General features: G+C 49.0%; 2 protein-coding genes and 2 pseudogenes across 4 annotated transcripts; 3 read left to right on the top strand and 1 right to left on the bottom strand.

The window, feature by feature from the left end:
• The first annotated feature begins 180 nt into the window (after positions 1–180).
• LOC307201467 (histone H4) lies at positions 181–729 on the top strand. The gene has a single exon (XM_079950703.1). The coding sequence runs from the start codon at positions 251–253 to the stop codon at positions 560–562; it is 312 nt and encodes a 103-aa protein (XP_079806829.1). The 5' UTR covers positions 181–250; the 3' UTR covers positions 563–729.
• Positions 730–2,054: 1,325 nt separating this feature from the next.
• LOC307201466 (histone H2B 1/2/3/4/6 pseudogene) lies at positions 2,055–2,524 on the top strand (annotated as a pseudogene). The gene has a single exon. The product of its transcript is annotated as a histone H2B 1/2/3/4/6 pseudogene (transcript).
• An 8,999-nt stretch (positions 2,525–11,523) lies between these two features.
• On the bottom strand, positions 11,524–12,345 carry LOC307201354 (histone H2B 1/2/3/4/6 pseudogene; annotated as a pseudogene). Its single transcript has one exon. The product of its transcript is annotated as a histone H2B 1/2/3/4/6 pseudogene (transcript).
• A 263-nt stretch (positions 12,346–12,608) lies between these two features.
• On the top strand, positions 12,609–20,539 carry LOC307201968 (zinc finger BED domain-containing protein 6-like; the record flags this gene model as incomplete). The annotated part of the gene is made up of 2 exons (XM_079951552.1): positions 12,609–13,447; positions 17,840–20,539. The coding sequence occupies exon 2, from the start codon at positions 17,852–17,854 to the stop codon at positions 20,537–20,539; it is 2,688 nt and encodes an 895-aa protein (XP_079807678.1). The 5' UTR covers positions 12,609–13,447; positions 17,840–17,851.
• Between the last annotated feature and the right edge of the window lie 528 nt (positions 20,540–21,067).

The following is a 21,067-nucleotide window of genomic DNA, read 5'->3' as shown; positions in this document are numbered from 1 at the left end:
GATCAGAGACAGAGATAGGCGCCAAATAGCGCTTCTGCTACCATTTGCCGGAGAGTGTTTGATTGGTTAGTTTGAAATAGCTGTTCATCGTTGATTGGATAGCGTCAGTTCATGCGCACGGAGGCGTGACGCGTGTACAAATACGTGGCTCATTGTTGAAGTTTTCATTCTGGTCGGATTACAAACTATTTAAAGGCAGCTTTTTCGGGAGCCGTTTCGCAGTCTGCGTTGGAAGCAATTCGTTAGGAGGATGTCAGGACGTGGAAAGGGAGGCAAGGGGCTGGGGAAAGGAGGCGCCAAGAGGCACCGCAAGGTGCTCCGCGACAACATCCAGGGCATCACCAAGCCCGCCATCCGCCGCCTCGCTCGCCGCGGAGGAGTCAAGCGCATCTCCGGGCTCATTTACGAGGAGACCCGCGGCGTCCTCAAGGTCTTCCTCGAGAACGTCATCCGCGACGCCGTCACCTACACCGAGCACGCCAAGAGGAAGACGGTCACCGCCATGGACGTGGTGTACGCTCTCAAGCGCCAGGGCCGCACTCTGTACGGCTTCGGCGGCTAACTGCTCCTTCGCTTCCACAGACCTAAATATCAACAAAAGGTCCTTTTCAGGGCCACCCACCTTTTCCGGAAAAGAGCCAATCGCTAACGCTATTTTACCTAACGCACTGGAATCATTGGAATAATGTCCAAAATACATAGAAACCTACCTTGAGGCATACAATCTTTTCCTTTATGGTATAAAGAGCTTTGGTTATTTTGTTCCGTTCCGATAGTGATAAGCTCAATTTCCTTGTATGCATTTTCCTTTTAAATATTTCTGAATTCTCATTGCCTTCTGTAGCGGTGGGTTGCCCACGTTTTCCTAAAAAGCTGATAATACTTTTGTTTTCAGAAGCGATTACAAATGCTTGGATTTTCGTTTTGCACTAACACATTAATTATGAGTTGGGGCCAAGTGGGCGTCTCCAACATAACTTGCTTTCAACTGCATTGTGGATCAGGGTATTGGGTAGGTTCACAATACTTATGCAACTGCCACTGTTAAGTGATTTTAAAATAATTCTACATTATATTAAAAAATACAAGGTTTGCAGCACGATTTTAAGCATATTGTAAGGCAGGAAAATATGCTTGCACCTAAATTTACTGCACTCAAGATTGAAGACGTGCATTAGATTGTAAATCTATGAATTCTGTAGTTTCAGCATGCAACAGTTGCAAAGGAAAACAACTAAAATATTCTGTGCTTAAAACACACACCTTCAGGCATTTCCAACCGTTGGTCTGCGTTTAAATGTGCAATTTCTGGGTGTGTTTTTTTAGCAGAAGTACACATTAACACATAAAATTTAAGAACACTCAAGCTAACAGCAAAAACTTCATAAAATACAGTACTAGGAAATTGGAAGTTCAGCAAACTGAACCAAGGGCCAAAAAATAGCTGCCGAAACCCGGGATCGAACCAGGGACCTTTAGATCTTCAGTCTAACGCTCTCCCAACTGAGCTATTTCGGCTGTATATTGCAGCTTAACCTCGGAACATCTGAGCCTTTTTTCTCATTTTAATCTCAAGTATTCTTCTTCCTTCCTGGGGGTCGTGTAGATGCAGTGCAAGCTCTTACTAGGGTAGGAAAGGTACACTTCGATTAGTCAACTTTTAACAGCACTTTGCCAATTTACAGTTTTGTCGCGGGACCCGTATACAACATACAACAGGGCAGAAAGTTCCCTAGAGAATGAGAAGAGATCGGGGTCTAATTCTCCCCAGGAAGGAAGAAGTGCCACTGTACCAAAGAAGCGGGAAAAGGGATTGGCCTGCTATCAAAATGGTGCCGCCTCCAGCCAATGAGAATTAACTGTTTGTTAAAAAAGGCCAATAAGAAAAGTTTCTTTAAAACACCCAATTGCAGCGCGAGATTTGAAATGCATGGGCTCTCTTCCAATAGCGTAAGGGTAGCGTACTTCTCGTCCAATGGTAACTAAGAACTTTGGAAACTTCATTTGCATTATCCAGCCTATAAATAAAGGGACGGCGAATCCCGCACCATCATTCTTTTACTGCTTGTGCTCTAAGGTAGTGGTGATCTGATTGTTGAAGATGCCTGAACCGGCCAAGTCCGCTCCGGCGGCCAAGAAGGGCTCCAAGAAGGCCATCACCAAGACGCAGAAGAAGGGCGACAAGAAGCGCAAGAAGAGCCGCAAGGAGAGCTACTCCATCTACGTCTACAAGGTGCTCAAGCAGGTCCACCCGGACACGGGCATCTCGTCCAAGGCCATGAGCATCATGAACTCCTTCGTCAACGACATCTTCGAGCGCATCGCGGCCGAGGCTTCCCGCCTGGCGCACTACAACAAGCGCTCCACCATCACCTCCCGGGAGATCCAGACCGCCGTCCGACTCCTGCTGCCCGGAGAGCTGGCCAAGCACGCCGTCTCCGAGGGCACCAAGGCCGTCACCAAGTACACCAGCTCCAAGTGAATTTCGCCTCCTCACATACCCAAAGGCTCTTTTAAGAGCCACCCACTTTCTTAGTAAAAGATCTGATCACGTTTTTGTGTATAAAATGCACAAGCCCCGGTGGTTTTAACGTCAATTACAGCATAATCCAATTGTATAGAGTTGTAGGGTACCCTGCTACGCAGTATGGATAGCAGCCTTTGGATGAGAAGTGCTGCGGGAAATGTCTCGACTTTTTCATAAGATTCAGCGCTTCAAGTTGTGTTTAGCGAGTGTGTTTACAATGGGCGGAGGAAAAGAGTAAGAACGTTCCTTTAAAAGCTTTTAGAGCTTGTTTTATGTATGCAAGTTAAATAAGTCAAATAATTTAACAATCACAGTGATTTCCAAGAGGTTTTTTTTAAAAAATGTCCAGTTTGCTTATATATACGAAATATCAACACATTTTAGAAAGAAGGAGTGGAGAAAGCGTGAGTAGAAAATCTTTAATTATGTAAGGGCAAAACATGTCCAACGACGCTGCTTGAAAGTATAAAATAACGGGACAATTTCAACATTTGAAATTCGCGCGCTATAAAGGGATTGGTTAGTTCCTTATTGACCCTTTCCAGGTGGCAACTCAGGAATGCAGGGTGCTTTGTCTAAGGCTTAACTGTGACTTCCTCGTTAGTATAGTGGTGAGTATCCCCGCCTGTCACGCGGGAGACCGGGGTTCGATTCCCCGACGGGGAGACACGATTGTTTTCTTGACCAGTTTTATACGGTTTCTAAGCTAAAGTCCATCCATCAGCAACCATGGTCAAATACACCAGTTAAATAAAAAGACACATCTTTTCTATTTTTACTATAAAAGTGCTGCATAGTCTTCATTAGAAAACAACACACATAGGAAAGGGAGTTTCCACTCAACCTCCACAGAAAGGACTCAGGTCCATCCCACGAAATTTATGTGTGAGGACTGACAAAAGAAAGCCCTTTACACCACACATAATTCATGATATGTATTGTCGGTAGATATGATGGTCACAAGACTAGGTGGTTTTACAGGGAGGGTTGACAAAGGAACGGGTATTAGATCAGTGATGGAACCTCCATTCTCAGGTGCAGTGTACCTGTGAATACCAGTTGTTGAGAGGGAGAGCGCAGGAGCCGGGTCTGTTGTCTTCATGCTCTCCTGGTGGACTTTTTCAAAAGCATCAGGATGCCGACTACTTAGTACAGAATATTCGACTAAATAGACCTTTGGTTTGATTCAGAAGGGTGGCTATGGTATGGTAAGTTTTGTCAATAAAAATAATAAATTACTTTTTCATCTTTTAAACTATGGTTACGGGATGCCCCGGGGACAGTCCCCAGATTTACAAATCCATCCCCCAATTTCATTTAATGTCCTCAGATTTATATTTTAAGTGTTGTAGATTTATTAGTAGGGAATGAAAGTTGTGTGATTGGTTCAACGGCACAAGACACATCATACGGAGGACTTCCGGCGAGGCAAAAAGGTGGGTGCCATGGCAGCAAGCAGCTCCTGAAGCCAGCCAGAACCAATTGCACTACCAGGCTGGCTACGGGCTGCCGCTGCCACTGCCACTGCCAAGGGCGAACCGGGGATGCCCGGTGCATCAACGGGGTAACCGCTGACCTCCCCCCACTCCGCGACCCAAATTGAGCCGGGTGTGAACGGCCAACTGCCCAGCGGTGCTCCGGGGCCAGGGAAACCCCGGAGCCAAGACAGGGAAAACGAGGAGAGGAGAAGGAGAAGGAGATGGAAGAGAGAGAAAGAGGAAGGAGAAAAAAGAGGGGAGCCCTGACACCTTGCGGCGCCGCTGCTCAGGAGGAGAGATAGGAGAGCACTGGGAGGGCAAAGACATGAGGCCGAGCCCAGGCCCGACCTGAGTCTACTCCACGGCGGCTAGCAGTGGCGTAGTGTGGGGGGTGCAGGGGGGGCCGGCCACACTGGGCGCAACATCTGGGGGTTAGGGTTAGGGGGCGCAAATCCATGGGTTAGGGGGCGCAAATTACTTGCCTTGCCCCGGGTGCTGACAACCCACGCTACGCCACTGGCGGCTAGTGCTCCAAGAGAGCAGGCCGGGGCCCAGAGGAAGGCCGAGTGACAGAGGAGACCACAGAAGAGAAGATATTAATTCTTAATTTTAAAAAATAACTTTTAAAAAAATAACTTTAAAAAAAAACACACAGTTTCCTCGGATTCTTTGAAAAAAATCTGGTAACCTTATTTTAAACTATCATTGATTTTCAACCAGCGTAATCCAGTACTGTAGTGGCTTTGGCTGTTAACTGGAAGGCTGTGGTTTGGGGTCATCCAGGGGCCTCTACAATTTTCCTTAAGCTACCTCATAAGACAGCCTTAAAAATGTAAAATAAACTGGGCTTTTGTTAACACAGTCAATTGTTTTCTGGCTTCTTGATTACCGTACTTTCAGCTCCTGTGTTTCATAGCAGACACAGTCTCCAGAAATTAATTTGCAAAGAAGGTGTTTGCAATGTTTTCTTTTTGCGGGGTGAAGCAATTTAGGAAAGAAAAAAACAAACAGAAACCACTTCTGGCACTAGACTCTTTAAAAAAAAGTGGGAAATGGGGAATAGGTCATATAAGTGTTGATGAAGAGTGTATTTTAAAAAGACATGGATACAAGATGCCATATAGGCCCTTTTTAAAAGTTATGCCATGTGACACAGTTCATCATCTGTCCATAATATTCTGTCTGTGGTACTTATTAGTATTTCAATACAGGAAACGGGAAAAAGGTAAAAGGCGGATCTAGATGGATCCTCGTGAATTCATATGATTTTTTCATTCAAATTAAATAAAACCACCATGATACTGTAGACTATGTCTTACTCTGTAGACAGCATCAAAAAAATCACGCATCCACTATTTCGTGGGGCCGCAGGGGCGCAAAAACATGTTTAAAAAACACGGATCCTCATGGATCCTCATGATTTTTGCACAAGACCAGCCCAAAGTCACCATCAGTTCAAACATCATGGCCAGGGGCACAGCATCCACCAAAAAAATCACGGATCCACGGCTTCCTGGCCATACCGTGGCCCAAAAACGTGGTTTTGAAGCACGGATCCTCATGGATCCTCACGCTTTTTGCACTACATCAGCCCAAACTCACCGTCAAATCACACATCATGTCCACGGGCACAGCTTGCACCACAAAAATCACGGATCCTGCACCCTTCCTTCAAGAAACATAGTGACCAGCAGCCTTCAAACAAGGAAGGTAAAATATCTGAGCAATAGGTTAGTGTATCCTTCCATCCCTCTAGGCATGATCGAGACACAGTAATGTAACTCTCGTTCAAGATTTGTCTCTTCTTGGGAGGAACAGCATCAATTTCCACTTGAAAATATTTGTCTTGTCCTTCAAAATAGGTTTTCCCACAGTACTGTATTATTTCTTTTCCAATCCAGGGTCTAATGGCAGCCATATCCTTTTGTATGAACTGTAATTGGGCAGCAGAAGCAAGCAGATGGGCAATGGTACATGTGAAAGGACCGTAGTCACTAGAATTACCTTGCCTGGGTATATCAGTTGGTGCAAAAAATGACCAGCTGCAAAACTATAGGGATATTTTGAATCCATCTCATACAGACATGCTAAGAAGCATGTTATTGCATCAATCACAGAGTGGTTCAATCCATGTTTGGAATCTAGATAGAGCATGGTTTTCTTTTTAAAAATGATTACTATCAGTATCCAGTGGACTTCTCTGTCATTTACTGGAATAATCAAAACATCTTTCCTTAGCACTCCAAATCTCAAACAGTTCTTCAGAACTTGCACTGGCAATCTTTGACATATCTGCATGAAGTGGCAAGTACGGTAAGTGGGAAAATGGTTCCATCGTGACCTAGCTCTTTGGCCATGATCACCCTGGAGGCAAGAAAGGCATCTATTATGCAATCATTTATCCAGTTTGATCCTTTCAGTGTGTTTATGTCATAGTCATACACACAGATGTTGCCAACTGAACCCACAAGTCCCATGGTTTGTAGACTGAGTGTGGGGAAGGTACAGTTGTGCCATGGGGGAACTGATGTACAAATCAGTGATTTGTCCAAAAACTTCTCACTTTGTGTTGAGAATATGGGGCTGCTATCAAAAGAATCAATATTAAAAGGTAAAGGTACCCCTGCCCGTACGGGCCAGTCTTGACAGACTCTGGGGTTGTGCGCCCATCTCACTTAAGAGGCCAGGGGCCAGCGCTGTCCGGAGACACTTCCGGGTCACGTGGCCAGCGTGACATCGCTGCTCTGGCCAGAGCCAGAGCCAGAGCCGCACACGGAAACGCCGTTTACCTTCCCGCTGGTAAGCGGTCCCTATTTATCTACTTGCACCCGGAGGTGCTTTCGAACTGCTAGGTTGGCAGGCGCTGGGACCGAGCAGCGGGAGCGCACCCCGCCGCAGGGATTCGAACCGCCGACCTTTCGATCGGCAAGTCCTAGGCGCTGAGGCTTTAACCCACAGCGCCACCTGCGTCCCTATACACACAGATGTTGCCAACTGAACCCACAAGTCCCATGGTTTGTAGACTGAGTGTGGGGAAGGTACAGTTGTGCCATGGGGGAACTGATGTACAAATCAGTGATTTGTCCAAAAACTTCTCCCTTTGTGTTGAGAATATGGGGCTGCTATCAAAAGAATCAATATTGGTCACTGTTAAATCCTCTTTCCCACTTTTTGGAGTGGAGGTCATCTGAGGCTGAGTGCTTTCCAGGTGTCTCATAGTCAGTTGGTGATCTTAAGGAGTCAAACCCCTCAGCAGCCTGCACTGAATCAGATGCTGGAGCTACTGTTATCTTTTCCTGCAGTCTAGGGAACTTTCTTCCCGATCTACTCTTCTGTCTTTTATTTCACTTCAACTGTGTGAGCTGCAACTGGCAAGGCTTCCCTGGTTCTGGTGGCATGCCGATAGATTTTGTGGCAGCTATAATATGGTAATATGGATGATGGGTGAGCACACAATGTCCTGTACGGACTGTGCATGCATGGCAGCCCGTATGGACGCCGCGTGTGCGGCAGCCCGTATGGTCGCCAGGAAAGCGGCTGCCCATACAGCCTGTACGGCCGCTGTGAGAGGGGCTGCCTGTACGGACGCTACGCGAGCAGCAGCCTGTACAGTCGCCGCGAGAGCAGCTGCCTGTATGGCCCATACGGTCACTGCGAGAGGGGCTGCCTGTACAGTTTCTGCAAGAGCGGCAGCCCACACGGACGCTGCACAAGCGGCAGCTAGTACAGCAACCGTACTGTCACTCTCCCCCCAGCATGGCACCCCGGGGCACCATCACCCCGCTGCCCCTTCGTATGCCCCTGCAGTCAATCAAATGTACTATGAACAATCTGAAGTCATGCTGGGCACAATTCACCACTAATCCTGTTCTTTTTCTAAAAACACGTGGTGGACTCCAGGAAAGCTGTCAGCAGGCACCATGATGCCCATGGGCACCACGTTGGAAACCCCCTATTTCAAAGTTTGCACTGACAAAATCTGTTGGCAAGAAAACTTGCAGTTAAACCTCCATTTATAATTACCACCCCCACAAAGCAACCAACTTTTGTCCCAAAACCATTTGTAGCTGAATTGACGCAAGACAGGTGATTGTTTTTCATGGTTACTTTGGTGGTCTCCATCTAGTTGGTTTGATAATTTACATTCACAGGTAAGATCATCACAATCTCTGCCTTGGATATTCTTGAGGTTTAGCAGCGTCAAAAATTTCCAGGTGCTGTTCTTCACTGTGAAGGGGCGCTGCGCAGAGAGGAAAAACTGTGCAGCACCTCTCCAGCGAAGCAAAGCCTGGAGAGCAAGAGGGATCGGTGTACACCAACCCCTCTCGTTCTCCAGGCTTCAGGCAGCTATCCGCAAGCCTTCGGAGCGCAGCGGGAACTTGCGCTGCGCTCCAAAGGCTTCAGGCGGCTATCCCTGAAGCCTGGAGAGTGAGAGTGGTCGGTGCGCACTGACCCCTCTCGCTCTCCAGGCTTCAGCGAAAGCAACGCATAGCCTCTGGAGTGCGGAGGGAGCGCTCCCTTTGTGCTTCGGAGGCTTTGTGTTGCTATCGCTGAGGCCAAGGAGCCTGCATTTGCTCCATAGGACGCACACACATTTCCCCTTAATTTTTTGAGGGTAAAAAGTGTGTCCGATAGAGCGAAAAATACGGTAGTCATATATTCTTCTATTGGCTCTAATAATAATATTGCAGTGGTGAAATTAACAGTGCATTTTTGTGATTTTTGTAGTGCAACTCATGATTTTTGTGGTGCAGGCTGTGCCCCTGGCTATGATGTGTGATTTGACAGTGAGTTTGTGGTGGCCCATTGCAAAAAGCGTGAGGATCCATGAAGATCCGTGCTTCAAAACCACGTTTTTGGGCCATGGTGTTGCCAGGAAGCCGTGGATCCTAGTTTTTTGTAGTGCACGCTGTGCCCCTGGCCATGATGTGTGATTTGATGGTGAGTTTGGGCTGATCTAGTGCAAACAGTGTCAGGATCCATGAGGATCTGTGCTTCAAAACCACGTTTTTGGTCCATGGTGTTACCAGGAAGTCGTGGATCCTAGTTTTTTGTGGTGCAGGCTGTGCCCCTGGCTATGATGTGTGATTTGACAGTGAGTTTGTGGTGGCCCAATGCAAAAAGCGTGAGGATCCATGAGGATCCGTGCTTCAAAACCACGTTTTTGGGCCACGGTGTTGCCAGGAAGCCGTGGATCCTAGTCTTTTGTGGTGCAGGCTGTGCCCCTGGCCATGATGTGTGATTTGACGGTGAGTTTGGGTTGGCCCAATGCAAAAAGCGTGAGGATCCATGAGGATCCATGCTTCAAAACCACGTTTTTGGGCCACGGTATGGCCAGGAAGCCGTGGATCCGTGATTTTTGTGGTGCAAGCTGTGCCCCTGGCAATGATGTGTGATTTGACAGTGAGTTTGGGTTCGCCCAATGCGAAAAGCGTAAGGATCCATGCTTCAAAACCACGTTTTTGGGCCACGGTATGACCAGGAAGCCGTGGATCCGAGTTTTTTGTTGTGCAGGCTGTGCCCCTCACCATGATGTTTGATCTGATGGTGACTTTGGGCTGATCTTGTGCAAAAATCATGAGGATCCATGAGGATCCGTGCTTCGGAACCACGTTTTTGGGCCCTGGCATTGCCAGATAACCGTGGATCCGAATTTTTTGTAGTGTAGGCTGTGCCCCTGGCAATGATATGTTATTTGACAGTGAGTTTGTGGTGGCCCAATGCAAAAAGCGTGAGGATCCGTGAGGATCCGAGCTTCAAAACCACGTTTTGGGGCCGTGGTGTTGCCAGATAACCGTGGATACTAGTCTTTTGTGGTGCAGGCTGTGCCCCTGGCCATGATGTGTGATTTGACGGTGAGTTTGGGTTGGCCCAATGCAAAAAGCATGAGGATCCATGAGGATCCGTGCTTCAAAACCACGTTTTTGGACCACGGAGTGGCCAGGTAGCCATGGATCCGTGATTTTCGTGGTGCAGGCTGTGACCCTGGACATGATGTGTGATTTGACGGTCCGTTTGGATTGGCCCAATGTGAAAAGTGTGAGGATCCATGAGGATCCGTGCTTCAAAACCACGTTTTTGGGCCGTGTTATGACCAGGAAGCTGCGGATCCTAGGTTTTTGTGGTGCAAGTTGTATCCCTGGACATGATGTGTGATTTGACGGTGAGTTCGGGCTGGTCCAATGCGAAAAGCGTAAGGATCCATGAGGATCCATGTTTTGAAACCACGTTTTTGGGCCATGGTGTTGCCAGGAAGCCGTGGATCCGTGATTTTTGTGGTGCAGGCTGCGCCCCTTGACATGATGTGTGATTTGACAGTGAGTTTGGGCTGGCCCAATGCAAAAAGTGTGAGGATCCATGAGGATCCGTGCTTCAAAACCACGTTTTTGGGCCACGGTATGGCCAGAAAGCCACGGATCCGTGATTTCTGTGGTGGATGCTGTGCCCCTGGACATGACGTGTAATTTGACAGTGAGTTTGGGATGATCTAGTGCAAAAATCATTAGGATTCATGAGGATCCGTGTTTTTTAACCATGTTTTTTGCGCCACTGCGGCACCACGAAACAGTGGATGCGTGATTTTTTTGGTTCCTCCTACAGACTAAGATGTGGTCTACAGTAGCATGGTGTTTTTATTTTTTTAAAAAATAAAAAAATCATATGAATTCATGAGGATCCGTGCCTCGGATCCATGTTTTTGTGGTGCTGCAGCGCGGAAAAGTGTTGGATCCACGTTTTTTATAGTCCAGTTTGTAGGCGTGCCTTTTAGGTGTGATTTGACATTGCATTTGTTGGAATTATTCTTTAAAAAGTGGAGGATCCATGAGGATCCGTGTAGATCCGCCTTTTACGCAGACCCCAGGAAACGCGAGGAAAGAGGGTGAGTTTGCACCGTGCATAGTTTACCCACCGTGGTCTTTGATATATATTTTCCCACATAATGTAAAGAAAAATCTCGCGCCCAACGTGGGGCTCGAACCCACGACCCTGAGATTAAGAGTCTCATGCTCTGCCGACTGAGCTAGCCGGGCTGCTGGTAAACGCGTTCTCAAACACAGTTTATCACTCGCTGGCTGTCTTGCTGCCAAAGATTTCATTATTTAATTTAAAACAAGCAGATCGCAGTACATAAACGCAGTAATTTAATAGCTTCGGGCGTCACTTTCACCTGGCCGTTTAGTGCCGGGTTAGGACCTGTATTTCTAGCGCAATCCAGGCTACTTCAGAAGCAAACCCCATTCAGTTCAATGAGACCTACTAAGAAGCAAGCGACAAAGATTGCAGCCGTGACCGAATTGTCATGCGCCTTTAGAAAATGAATGAAGGGAAATGGCTTTGTCGCCCTAACGTGGATTTAACGGCGAGGGGAGGAAATAATCATTAGGGAAACGCCATTCAGAAACCGCTAAAGGGATCAGGGTAGGAAGAACGCGGGGAAACTCAAAAGTCTCTCCCGACGAAATAGCAAAGCAGCGCTTTGAACCTATAGGTTCTTTCAGGTTAAGAAGGAACAACCAGTCTCACCATACCTTTTATTTTAGGCAGACACACTATTTCACTGATAACATTAAGCCCCACTAAAACAGGCCCATTGAAATAAAGGAATCAGACTAATACAGACCTATTATGAACTGGTCTTTGACCGTAATAATAATTACCATTACTAATATTACAGACCTATTAATTGGTCGACCCAGATTTAAGAGTAACGTTAGATACAGCCGATCTCTTCCTGTCCCCTCCCTCGTCTATTGGCATTATTCCCCACTAGATCCCGACAGCAGGAGACCAAAGGAAACCCCCCCGGGGGGGGGAACCGTTGAGAGTTAACACAAGGAGGAACAGCGCTTTTCAAATGAGAAAGTGGGTGGCTCTTAAAAGAGCCTTTGGGTTTCTGTAGGACTTTCCCAGGCGACCGAAAGATGGGCGGCCAGCTCACTTGGAGCTGGTGTACTTGGTGACGGCCTTGGTGCCCTCGGAGACGGCGTGCTTGGCCAGCTCTCCGGGCAGCAGGAGTCGGACGGCGGTCTGGATCTCCCGGGAGGTGATGGTGGAGCGCTTGTTGTAGTGCGCCAGGCGGGAAGCCTCGGCCGCGATGCGCTCGAAGATGTCGTTGACGAAGGAGTTCATGATGCTCATGGCCTTGGACGAGATGCCCGTGTCCGGGTGGACCTGCTTGAGCACCTTGTAGACGTAGATGGAGTAGCTCTCCTTGCGGCTCTTCTTGCGCTTCTTGTCGCCCTTCTTCTGCGTCTTGGTGATGGCCTTCTTGGAGCCCTTCTTGGCCGCGGGAGCGGACTTGGCTGGCTCAGGCATCTTCGATCTTCTGGCTCAGCTGCACCCTCAATCAAGAATGGTGGTGCAGTTGACGAGCTCCCGTATTTATAGGACGCTTATGGAAATGAGGGCTCCAAAGTGCGACGTCGCTATTGGACGGCGACGAGCTTGCGTCACTCTCCAGAGTTCGAAGGATGCAAATGACCACGATTCGAACGCTCGCGTGCTATTGGGCGCCCCGGGAGGCTTGTGAACGAAACATTTCAGCTGCTGCCTGATTTAAAAAGCCAGCCTGATTATATATTCAAATATTAGCTAGAAAAGCAAGCAAGCAGACCTAGGTAGATCAGATTGATAGATCCAGCCTTTTCCTCTACTTTTGCCTGTTGCTAGGTTGCAAAGCTAACATAAGGAAAATAATTAAGGGCTGTAGTTCATTATCCCGTGAAATTTTTAAAAAGCAGGAAACGTGAATTTATTTTATGTACAAGAGAAGTACCGGCTGATGGGTTGATTTAATTGGAGCAGGGGACGGGAAACACATGCAGGGAGGATCAAAGCAATCGTTGCATTTCTCTCTCCTTTTTTAGCATGCAGTATGTGTCGAAGATGCATAATTGCAAAAGAGAATTTACGCTAAGGGCTGGATTCAGTTCCTTTCACCACCCACCTGGTGCTAATGCCCCAGAAAAATTCAGTGAGTAAACGTGTAGGACTGCGAATGCACTCGCTAGGAGTAAATCTCAGTGGGGCTTGCTTCCGAGGAGCTATGCATAAGAATCGACATCTCACTCCCAATCCCTCGCCAAGCAAACCTACGAAAGTGTGGGTCGTGCAATGAATTTTGCGGAAGGAAAAAAAGAAATATGGGAAGTGAGGTTTCCTGTAAGGTTTTTTTTTAACATCCGGGTGTTAGGGTTTTCTTCCGGGTGCTTTTTGTTCCTTTTTTACGTTTTTATATATCGTTTTGGAATAGATAGCCTGCGACATTTTAAAAAATAAATAAATGGTAATCTGTATTTTTAAAATCGGGCGTCGCTTTGCGCGTGTGCGTCTTTTTGTAATAAGGCGTATCGCTTACTGGCAAGCTATCTCTGCAAAAAAATAATAATAACTGAGGGATTGGGTTGTTCCTGATAGTCGGCGCAGCTTCCATCTTGGATTGGTGAGTGTGTCCCGCTTTTAAGGGCGAAGATCGCTTTTGTCTCTCGTGCTTCGGTATCAGAGAAGGCGTTGCATCTCCTTTTAAGCCACTGAGAGTTCAGTTAAAGAATACTCCTGCGGGGAAGAGGGAGGGGGAAGGCGTAGCAATGGCGATCCCCCCCCCCTTTAAAAATATTTATTTATCTGTTGTTCTCTTCAGCAGCAACATTTTAGATTTCACGCATATTTGTCTAGCTTCTAAAAAAAATAAATTACAACAACCCTGTAAGGTAGGCTAGAGCTCGTCTCTCTACATTTCCCGTGTTAGGGGAACTTCTCTATCCTGCTTCCCTTCATATTGAAATACTTTTAACTGGTTTAATGAAACAATATTGTTCCTTTGTTTATTAATTACCTGCCTTTAACCCTAAGTGCACAGGGCGGGTTACAGCATTAAAAAAAGCAATATTGAAAAATAATTCAAAACAATATGTTGATAGACAATCAAAATAGATATGAACAAAAGTGGGGGGGGGTTCCCTCTGTTTTTCCAGATGCTTCTGCACCCCAGCTCCCATCCTCCCTGACCATTGGGCATGCTGGCTGGGGCTGGGGGGGGGGGAGTTTGGAGCCCAACAAGATGCAGACTTCGTTGTTCCTGCTATCCAAGAGTTTCTGGTCAAGGAGCTAGGAAAGGAAATCGGTGGTGGGATTTGCCAACCAGCTTTAAACACCTTTGGAGAATGTTTTCTTCCTGCTCCTGCAGGAGGTCTGCAAAAGGCTACGCTGGGTGAACTTCTCATGAGAAGGAGTTACTTCTAGAGTAGCGGCACCTCTACCACCAAGGGCTGTAGCTCAGCAGTGAAGCATATGCCATGCATGTAGAAGGCGCATAGGGACGTAGGGCTGGGGATGTTGCCTGCCTGGCCGAACCCACCAGAGAGCTGCTGGCAGTAGACGATACTAACGCCCCTTCCAACATTTCTCTGATGAAAATAGAGGACTTCTATACAGTGGTACCTTGGTTCTCAAACGTAATCTGTTCCGGAAGTCCATTCCAAAACCAAGGCAGGCTTTCCCATAGAAAGTGATGCAAAACGTCGTAATTTGTTCCAGACTTTTTAAAGTCCACTAAAATAACAATTTAACATGAATTTTACTATCTAACGAGACCACTGATCCATAAAATGAAAGCAATAAACAATGTACCGCAGTCACACAATCAATCAATCAGTGGCTGAACCGGGCTCCACACAGTCAACAAAAAAAGAGCCACAATAACAAAAATGCAAAATAAATAACAGAAACAGACAGACCTCAGCATAACACTCAAAACAGAAGTGTGGCACTCAAATCGGAAACGTAACACTCAAAATGGAGCACATTCGGCTTCTGAAAAAAGTTGGCAAACAGGAAAACTTACTTCTGGGTTTGCAGTGTTTGGGTTCCAAGTTGTTCCGAGTATCAAGACATTTGAGAACCAAGGTACCACTGAATTGTAAGCCTCTTGGATCCGACCTATCTCTCTTTGCAAAATGCCATGAGCATGAAGTAGCACCATAAGAAAACAACTGGAGCAAATGGAGTCAGCAACAAAATAAAATTTAAAAATTCCTTCCAGTAGCACCTTAGAGAACAAGTAAGCACACGAAAACTCATACCGATAACAAACTTAGTTGGTCTCTAAGGTGTTACTGGAATGAATTTTTTTATTTTGTTTTGACTATGGCAGACAAACACTAGTTACCTACCTGTAACTAGCAAAAGAATAGTGTGTGAAGATGGAGGATGGAGGATTTCAGCCCCACTGTATGCCCCCCTCTATACCCACCCAACACCATTTATTTACCATTTTCCTGGTAAATTCTCTGGCCATAGCTCCCACTCGGTGTTATAAACAAAATCTGCCCTTTTCCCCTTATGGGGTATCCAAGAGTCCATATAGAGTCCTTACCTATTGGTAGGAGAAAATAACAGAGGCCAACATGAGAATATTGAGAAGCAAAGCAGCTCGTAAGCCTCATCTTTATTGATCTGTTGCAACAGAGTGTTCCCCTCACACGCAGGAAAGGAGGAGGAACCCAGAACAATGGCGTGCAAGGCCTTATATATATAGACATTTTAAATTCCCTGCCGGTGGAGCTCAAGACCACCCCTCCATACATCTTACATACATCACAGAAGAGGTGTAACCCAAGACCACCCCACACATACCTACATCACAGAAAAGGTGGTCTAAAACAGAAATCTGAGTGACTTGTTTATCTCCTCTGACAGGTTACCTGTTTAATGGTCACTTGATTGGATTGCTTGCTTACTTGATTGGATTTCCTGGGTAGCCTGGCCATTCTTTTGTAGTGATAAATACTTAGTTCCTGAGTCGGGTCACATGCTCACCCTATTCAAACACAGACATACCCTTAAGACAGGATTTGTGAAGGAAAAGGCAATGGAGAGGCTTTTCCATTTTCCTTTGACCTTGCAGAGAAAACATTTGGTCAGTTTGGGAATCAAAAATGGTTCCAGGTCAGTCTTCCTGTGCTGATCTATGTATGTGCTTGGTTGGTACACTTATGAACATTTCACATATATCTAAGACCTCAAAATTCCTATCACAGTGGTCACTAGGCTCTTCCTATCCCCACTTTTTTGACCTATAAAACTTGGCTTTCCCCACGTCTGCAGTTTGCAAACGATTCTGGGTTGACTACATAAGCCATGGCCTCAATGTCCGGAAAAAATAGTACTGTATTTATTTATTACATTTCTATACCACCCATCAGCTAAATCCTCTGGGCAGTTGAGAAACTTACTAAAAGGCAAAAGGCAGTACGATTACAAACAGTAAATGGTGATGCTAAAAGTCACTATGGTCGTTATATTTTTGGACTGTATGCAATGCAAGTCCTACTACAATTCTATGATTCTAATCAGAGTAGACCCATTAAAGTTCAGTGGCTGTTACGGAGGTTGTTTTGTTTTTATGCTACAACATATCTATATTAACACTTTCAAATGTATTGTAGGTTGCTTGCCTTTAGTTACCAAGTGACAAAACAGGTCTAATAATAAGAATGAACACAACTAACTGAGGCCCGTTAATTGTAATGGATCTACTCTGAGTAGGGCTAGCAGTGGAGACAACCAATTGTTTTGGTTACAGATAGGTAGCCGTGTTGGTCTGCCATAGTCAAAACAAAATAAAAAAATTCCTTCCAGTAGCACCTTAAAGACCAACTAAGTTAGTTCTTGGTATGAGCTTTCGTGTGCATGCACACTTCTTCAGATACAATTGTTTTGGGTCAGCCTTAAAGAGGGGGGTTGGACTAGATGACTCTTAGAGTACCTTCCAGCCCTCCGAGTCTATGCTTTGAAGAGATGAAACGAGACGAGTGGGCCACACTGGCACCACCAGACCAGTGCAAGAAGCTCTGTTATCACACAGGTGGCTCAGCCTCTCAGAGGAGCAGCATAGCTTAGCCAGGGTCCGCACAACCTTGGTTGGAGGAGTCGAACCTGTGTCCGATCAGCCAGAGAGGTCAGGGATCGAGTCTGGTGTAGCCATGATTCTGAGGCCTATATGGTGGTGGGTGCAGAACAGAGTTACAAACTCAGATATAAAAGCTAGGCGCCAAATGGCTCCCTAAACCAGGGCTACATCATCATCATTACAGTGGTACCTTGGGTTAAGTACTTAATTCGTTCCGTACTTAACCTGAAGCTGTTCTTAACCTGAAGCACCACTTTAGCTAATGGGGCCTCCCGCTGCCGCCGCGCCACCGGAGCACGATTTCTGTTCTCATCCTGAAGCAAGGTTCTTCACCTGAAGCACTATTTCTGGGTTAGCGGAGTCTGTAACCTGAAGCGTATGTAACCCGAGGTACCACTGTATTATTAAAATTTGCCAACTGCTCTTCATCGGTAGATCTAAGGGCAGTTCACGAGAAAACAACAACACAGAAAATACATAAAGGCACAATGGGTCAGTGCATCTGCCTGTCAACCAGAAGGTCGGCAGTTTGAGCCCACCCAGGGACAGCTGTGGGCAAGATTCCTGCACTGCAGGGGGTTGGACTAGATGACCCTCGGGGTCCCACACAGCTCTACAATTCTATGATAAGAACAGTAGCAAAGCAGTAACAGTTTTGAAACACAGTTAATATAGGCCATCAGATGTTATGTTCCATGAAGGATTGCCCAGAAAGGAATGAGAACCTTGAGCTGACATAGATGTCCCACCCTAGCGGTGTGAAAAGTTGTGGGTATGGAAGGGGAGATAAAGGCGGGACAGCACATTGCCCTTTGTTTCCTGCATTTGAGTGTCTGCTTTTAAAAGAAGCCACTGGGCTTCTGAATCATCAGAGGGAGCCTGTCTGGAGTGAAACGCTTGTGTTCCTTTTCCTCCCCTTCCCAGGGCTCCTCTGCCATGATGCCAAGGCGTGGCCGGGGCAGAAGAGCCCAGCTGGCGACTTTTTCCCGGAGAGGCGTGGCCATCCACCTCCAGGAGCCTCACTTCTCAGGTGCGCCGGAGGCCAGCGTTTCCCGGGAACCGTTCCCCGTCATGGCTGCCCCAGCGGTTTCTTTGCAGCCGGCGATGAAGGAGGAGGAGGAGCCCGGCCCGTTGACGACAACCGTGCACGACCTCTTCTCCTACCTGAAGGAGAAAGAAGACGAGGAGGATGAGGATGCGGCAGAGCTGGGTGCTTTCTCTCCAGCGGCGTCCAACCAGCTGGGGGCGAAGGAGCCCAGCCACCCCGAGGCTCAAGAGATGCTCTCGTACCTCAAGAAGGAGGAGGACGACGACGGAGAGGAGGTCATTGAGAGAGTGTCGTTCTCTCCGCCCCATGTCCTCCACCCGCAGTCTGCTCCTCCGGGGACCTACATGCCCGCCGGCACCATGGGCAGGGCGGGCATTGAGATGGTTCATTTCTTCACCCCCATGACGCACGTCTCGGCCTCTTCCCACCACCACCATCACAAGCGCGGGCGCGAGCGGGAAGTGCTGGTGGTGGACGGCATCCCCACACACGCCCCCAAGAAAACCACCTCGGCCGTGTGGGATTATTTCACCCTGGATCCCAGGGAGCCGTGCGTGGCCGTCTGCAGCACTTGCCAGAAGCGGGTGCGCAGGGGCAAGGATGGGGGCACCCGCCCTGGCACCACGGCCCTCCACAAACACCTGAAGGTTCACCACGGGCTGCACTTGCCGGGTGTCGCGGTGGTCCCTCCTTCGCCCCTGATGCCTCTGAAGGAGAGGCCACACGGCCCAACCATCGTGGTGACCGAGCCACCCGCCCCAGCCTTCCAGCCCGCGCGCCAGGAGAGGAACCAGCCGTACTACCCGCCTACACACTCGGCAGCCATCCAGCTGGCTTCGGAAACGGCCTGGATGCTCGCCGTGGACATGCAGCCCCCGTCGTACGTGGAAAGCGACGGGTTCCGCCGGCTGATGGCCACTGCCCAGCCCCGCTGGAAAATCCCCGGGCGCGCGTTCTTTGCCACGAAGGCTGTGCCCGAGCTGTCCAAGGTGGTGTCCCGAGCCGTCCGCCAAGCGGTGGTGGGCAGCGTTGGCCGTACAGTCCACATCGCCATAGACACCTGGTCGGGCCGGCAGACGGCCTCCTACATGTCGGTGACGGGGCACTGGGTGGCCGAGTCGGCGGGCGTCCTCTTGCGGCATCACGCCACCTTGTCGGTGTGTGCCTTCGAGGGGCCCTGCTTGGCCGAGGACATCTGCCACAAGCTGAGGGAGGTGCTGCAAGACTGGCTCTACGACCTGAAGACCGGGGTCGTGGTCCTGGATGACAGGGCCAACACGGCGAAGGCTGTGCGCGAGCTGCGCCTCAAGTACGTCCCTTGCCTGGCGCGCTGCCTGAAGCTGGTGGTGAAGGCCTTCTTGGCGGCTGATGCCCACGTCGACCGGCTGCTGAAGACGTCCCGGAGGATCTGCACCCGCTACAAGCGCTCGACAGCCGTCCGGCGTCGCCTGCTGGAGGCGCAGGCCATCCTGGGCTCGCACCGGCAGCCGGTGGGGCACGAACCTCCCCGGAGATCCAACTCCACGCTGCGGATGCTGGAGAGCCTCTACCGGGAACGGCAAGCCGTCAGCGCCATCTTCGAGCAAGACGAGGAGGCCGCCTTGCTACACCTGACGCCGCCGGACTGGAAGGTGGTGAAGTGTTTGGTGGAGATCCTCAAGCCCTTTGAGGACGCCGCCACACTGGTCACCCGCCCAGATGCCACTCTCTGCCAGGCTCTCCCTCTGCTGTGGTTCCTGGAGGAGCAGCTGCGAGCCTTGAGGACCAGGTACTACCAGGAGAACAACAACACAGCGGCCCACCTCACCACACAGGCCCTGGACTGCCTGGAAGCCCAAAACCAGCTGAGCGAGATGAAGGGCACCCTCATCTGCCGGGTGGCCGCCTTCCTTGACCCCCGCTTCAGGGACATCACCACCATGAAGCTGGGCGGTGCCGACACGGGCGACGCAGCCATGCTGAGGGAGCACATCCTCGACTTGGCCACCAGGTCCTACGTACCTCCGGGACCTGACGCCGACTTCTCCCCGATGGGGCGCTCATCCCCGCAGCAGCCCAGCGGCTCCAGCGGACCCCCCGGCTCGGCGGCCTGGCAGTTCACCATGAAGCGCTGGCGGGCGATTACCAAGAGCGACCCCGCCATGGGCCTGGCGTCCGAGGGAGGGGCAGCGGCGGCCCTGCGGGAGATGGAGGAGTATCTCCACGACAACGTGGACCACGTCGGGGAGAACGCTGACCCCATGCTGTACTGGCAGGGGAAGATGGGGGTCTGGCCGGCCCTCTTCAAGGTGGCCCTGTTCCATTTTGGGTGCCCGCCCACGTCGGTGCCCTCCGAAGACGTCTCCGGCAGCGCCGGTTCGTTGGCGGACAGGGGGCACCCCAAGGACCTCTCCCCGGCCAACGTGAAGATGCTGACCTTCATCCGAAAGAATCGCCACCTCGTCCCACAAGACTGGAGGCTCTCTCTGGGAGACCTGCCCTCCTCGCAAGGCGCCATGGGGTCGAGGGAGGACTTGGATCTGGAAGACGAGGAAGACCTTTTGACGGCGGATGAGGAACTGGAGGAAAAGCAGTGAGAAGCACGGCTACGTGCTGAACCATTCTCAGAAAGGGGGCAACTGTTGTGGGCGTGGTTGCCTCGCAGGAAAGGAGGGAAGGTAGGAATTAGTCCAAACCTGTTGTGAATTTTGGGCGTAGTTGCCTCGCAGAAAAGGAGGGAAGGTAGGAATTAGTCCAAACCTGTTGTGAATTTTGTCTGTTGTGTTTTAAAGTTAAGGACTTTGATTGTTGATGTTGTTGTTGTCGTGAGAAGTATTGGACGACGGAGCCGCTTCCTCTGCAGGCGGGACTCCCCCACTGAACCCGTTTGAAGATGAAAGACTTGTTGTGCATTAGAGCAGGATCTTGCCTTGTGTGGCCCACCGAGGCGAATGCAACCCGCCAGGCGCTATGGTTGGCCCAGCAGGTCCGTGGCAAACCTCCAGTCAGTTACATCAGACTGCAGGAGCAAAGAGGTTGTCAAGCACAGCTGCAAGGAGTAGTCAACCTTTTTATACCTACCGCCCAGTAACACATCTTTCTTGATGGTAAAATTTCCTTACTGC

Source organism: Podarcis cretensis, assembly GCF_951804945.1.
Source record: "Podarcis cretensis genome assembly, chromosome: 13".
NCBI lineage: Eukaryota > Metazoa > Chordata > Lepidosauria > Squamata > Lacertidae > Podarcis > Podarcis cretensis.
Note: the sequence above shows the minus strand (reverse complement) of the source record. Positions and strands in the feature narration are given on the sequence as shown.

Coding starts and splice junctions, on each gene's coding strand:
- LOC307201467 (XM_079950703.1), top strand. CDS start 251: ATGTCAGGACGTGGAAAGGGAGGCAAGGGGCTGGGGAAAGGAGGCGCC.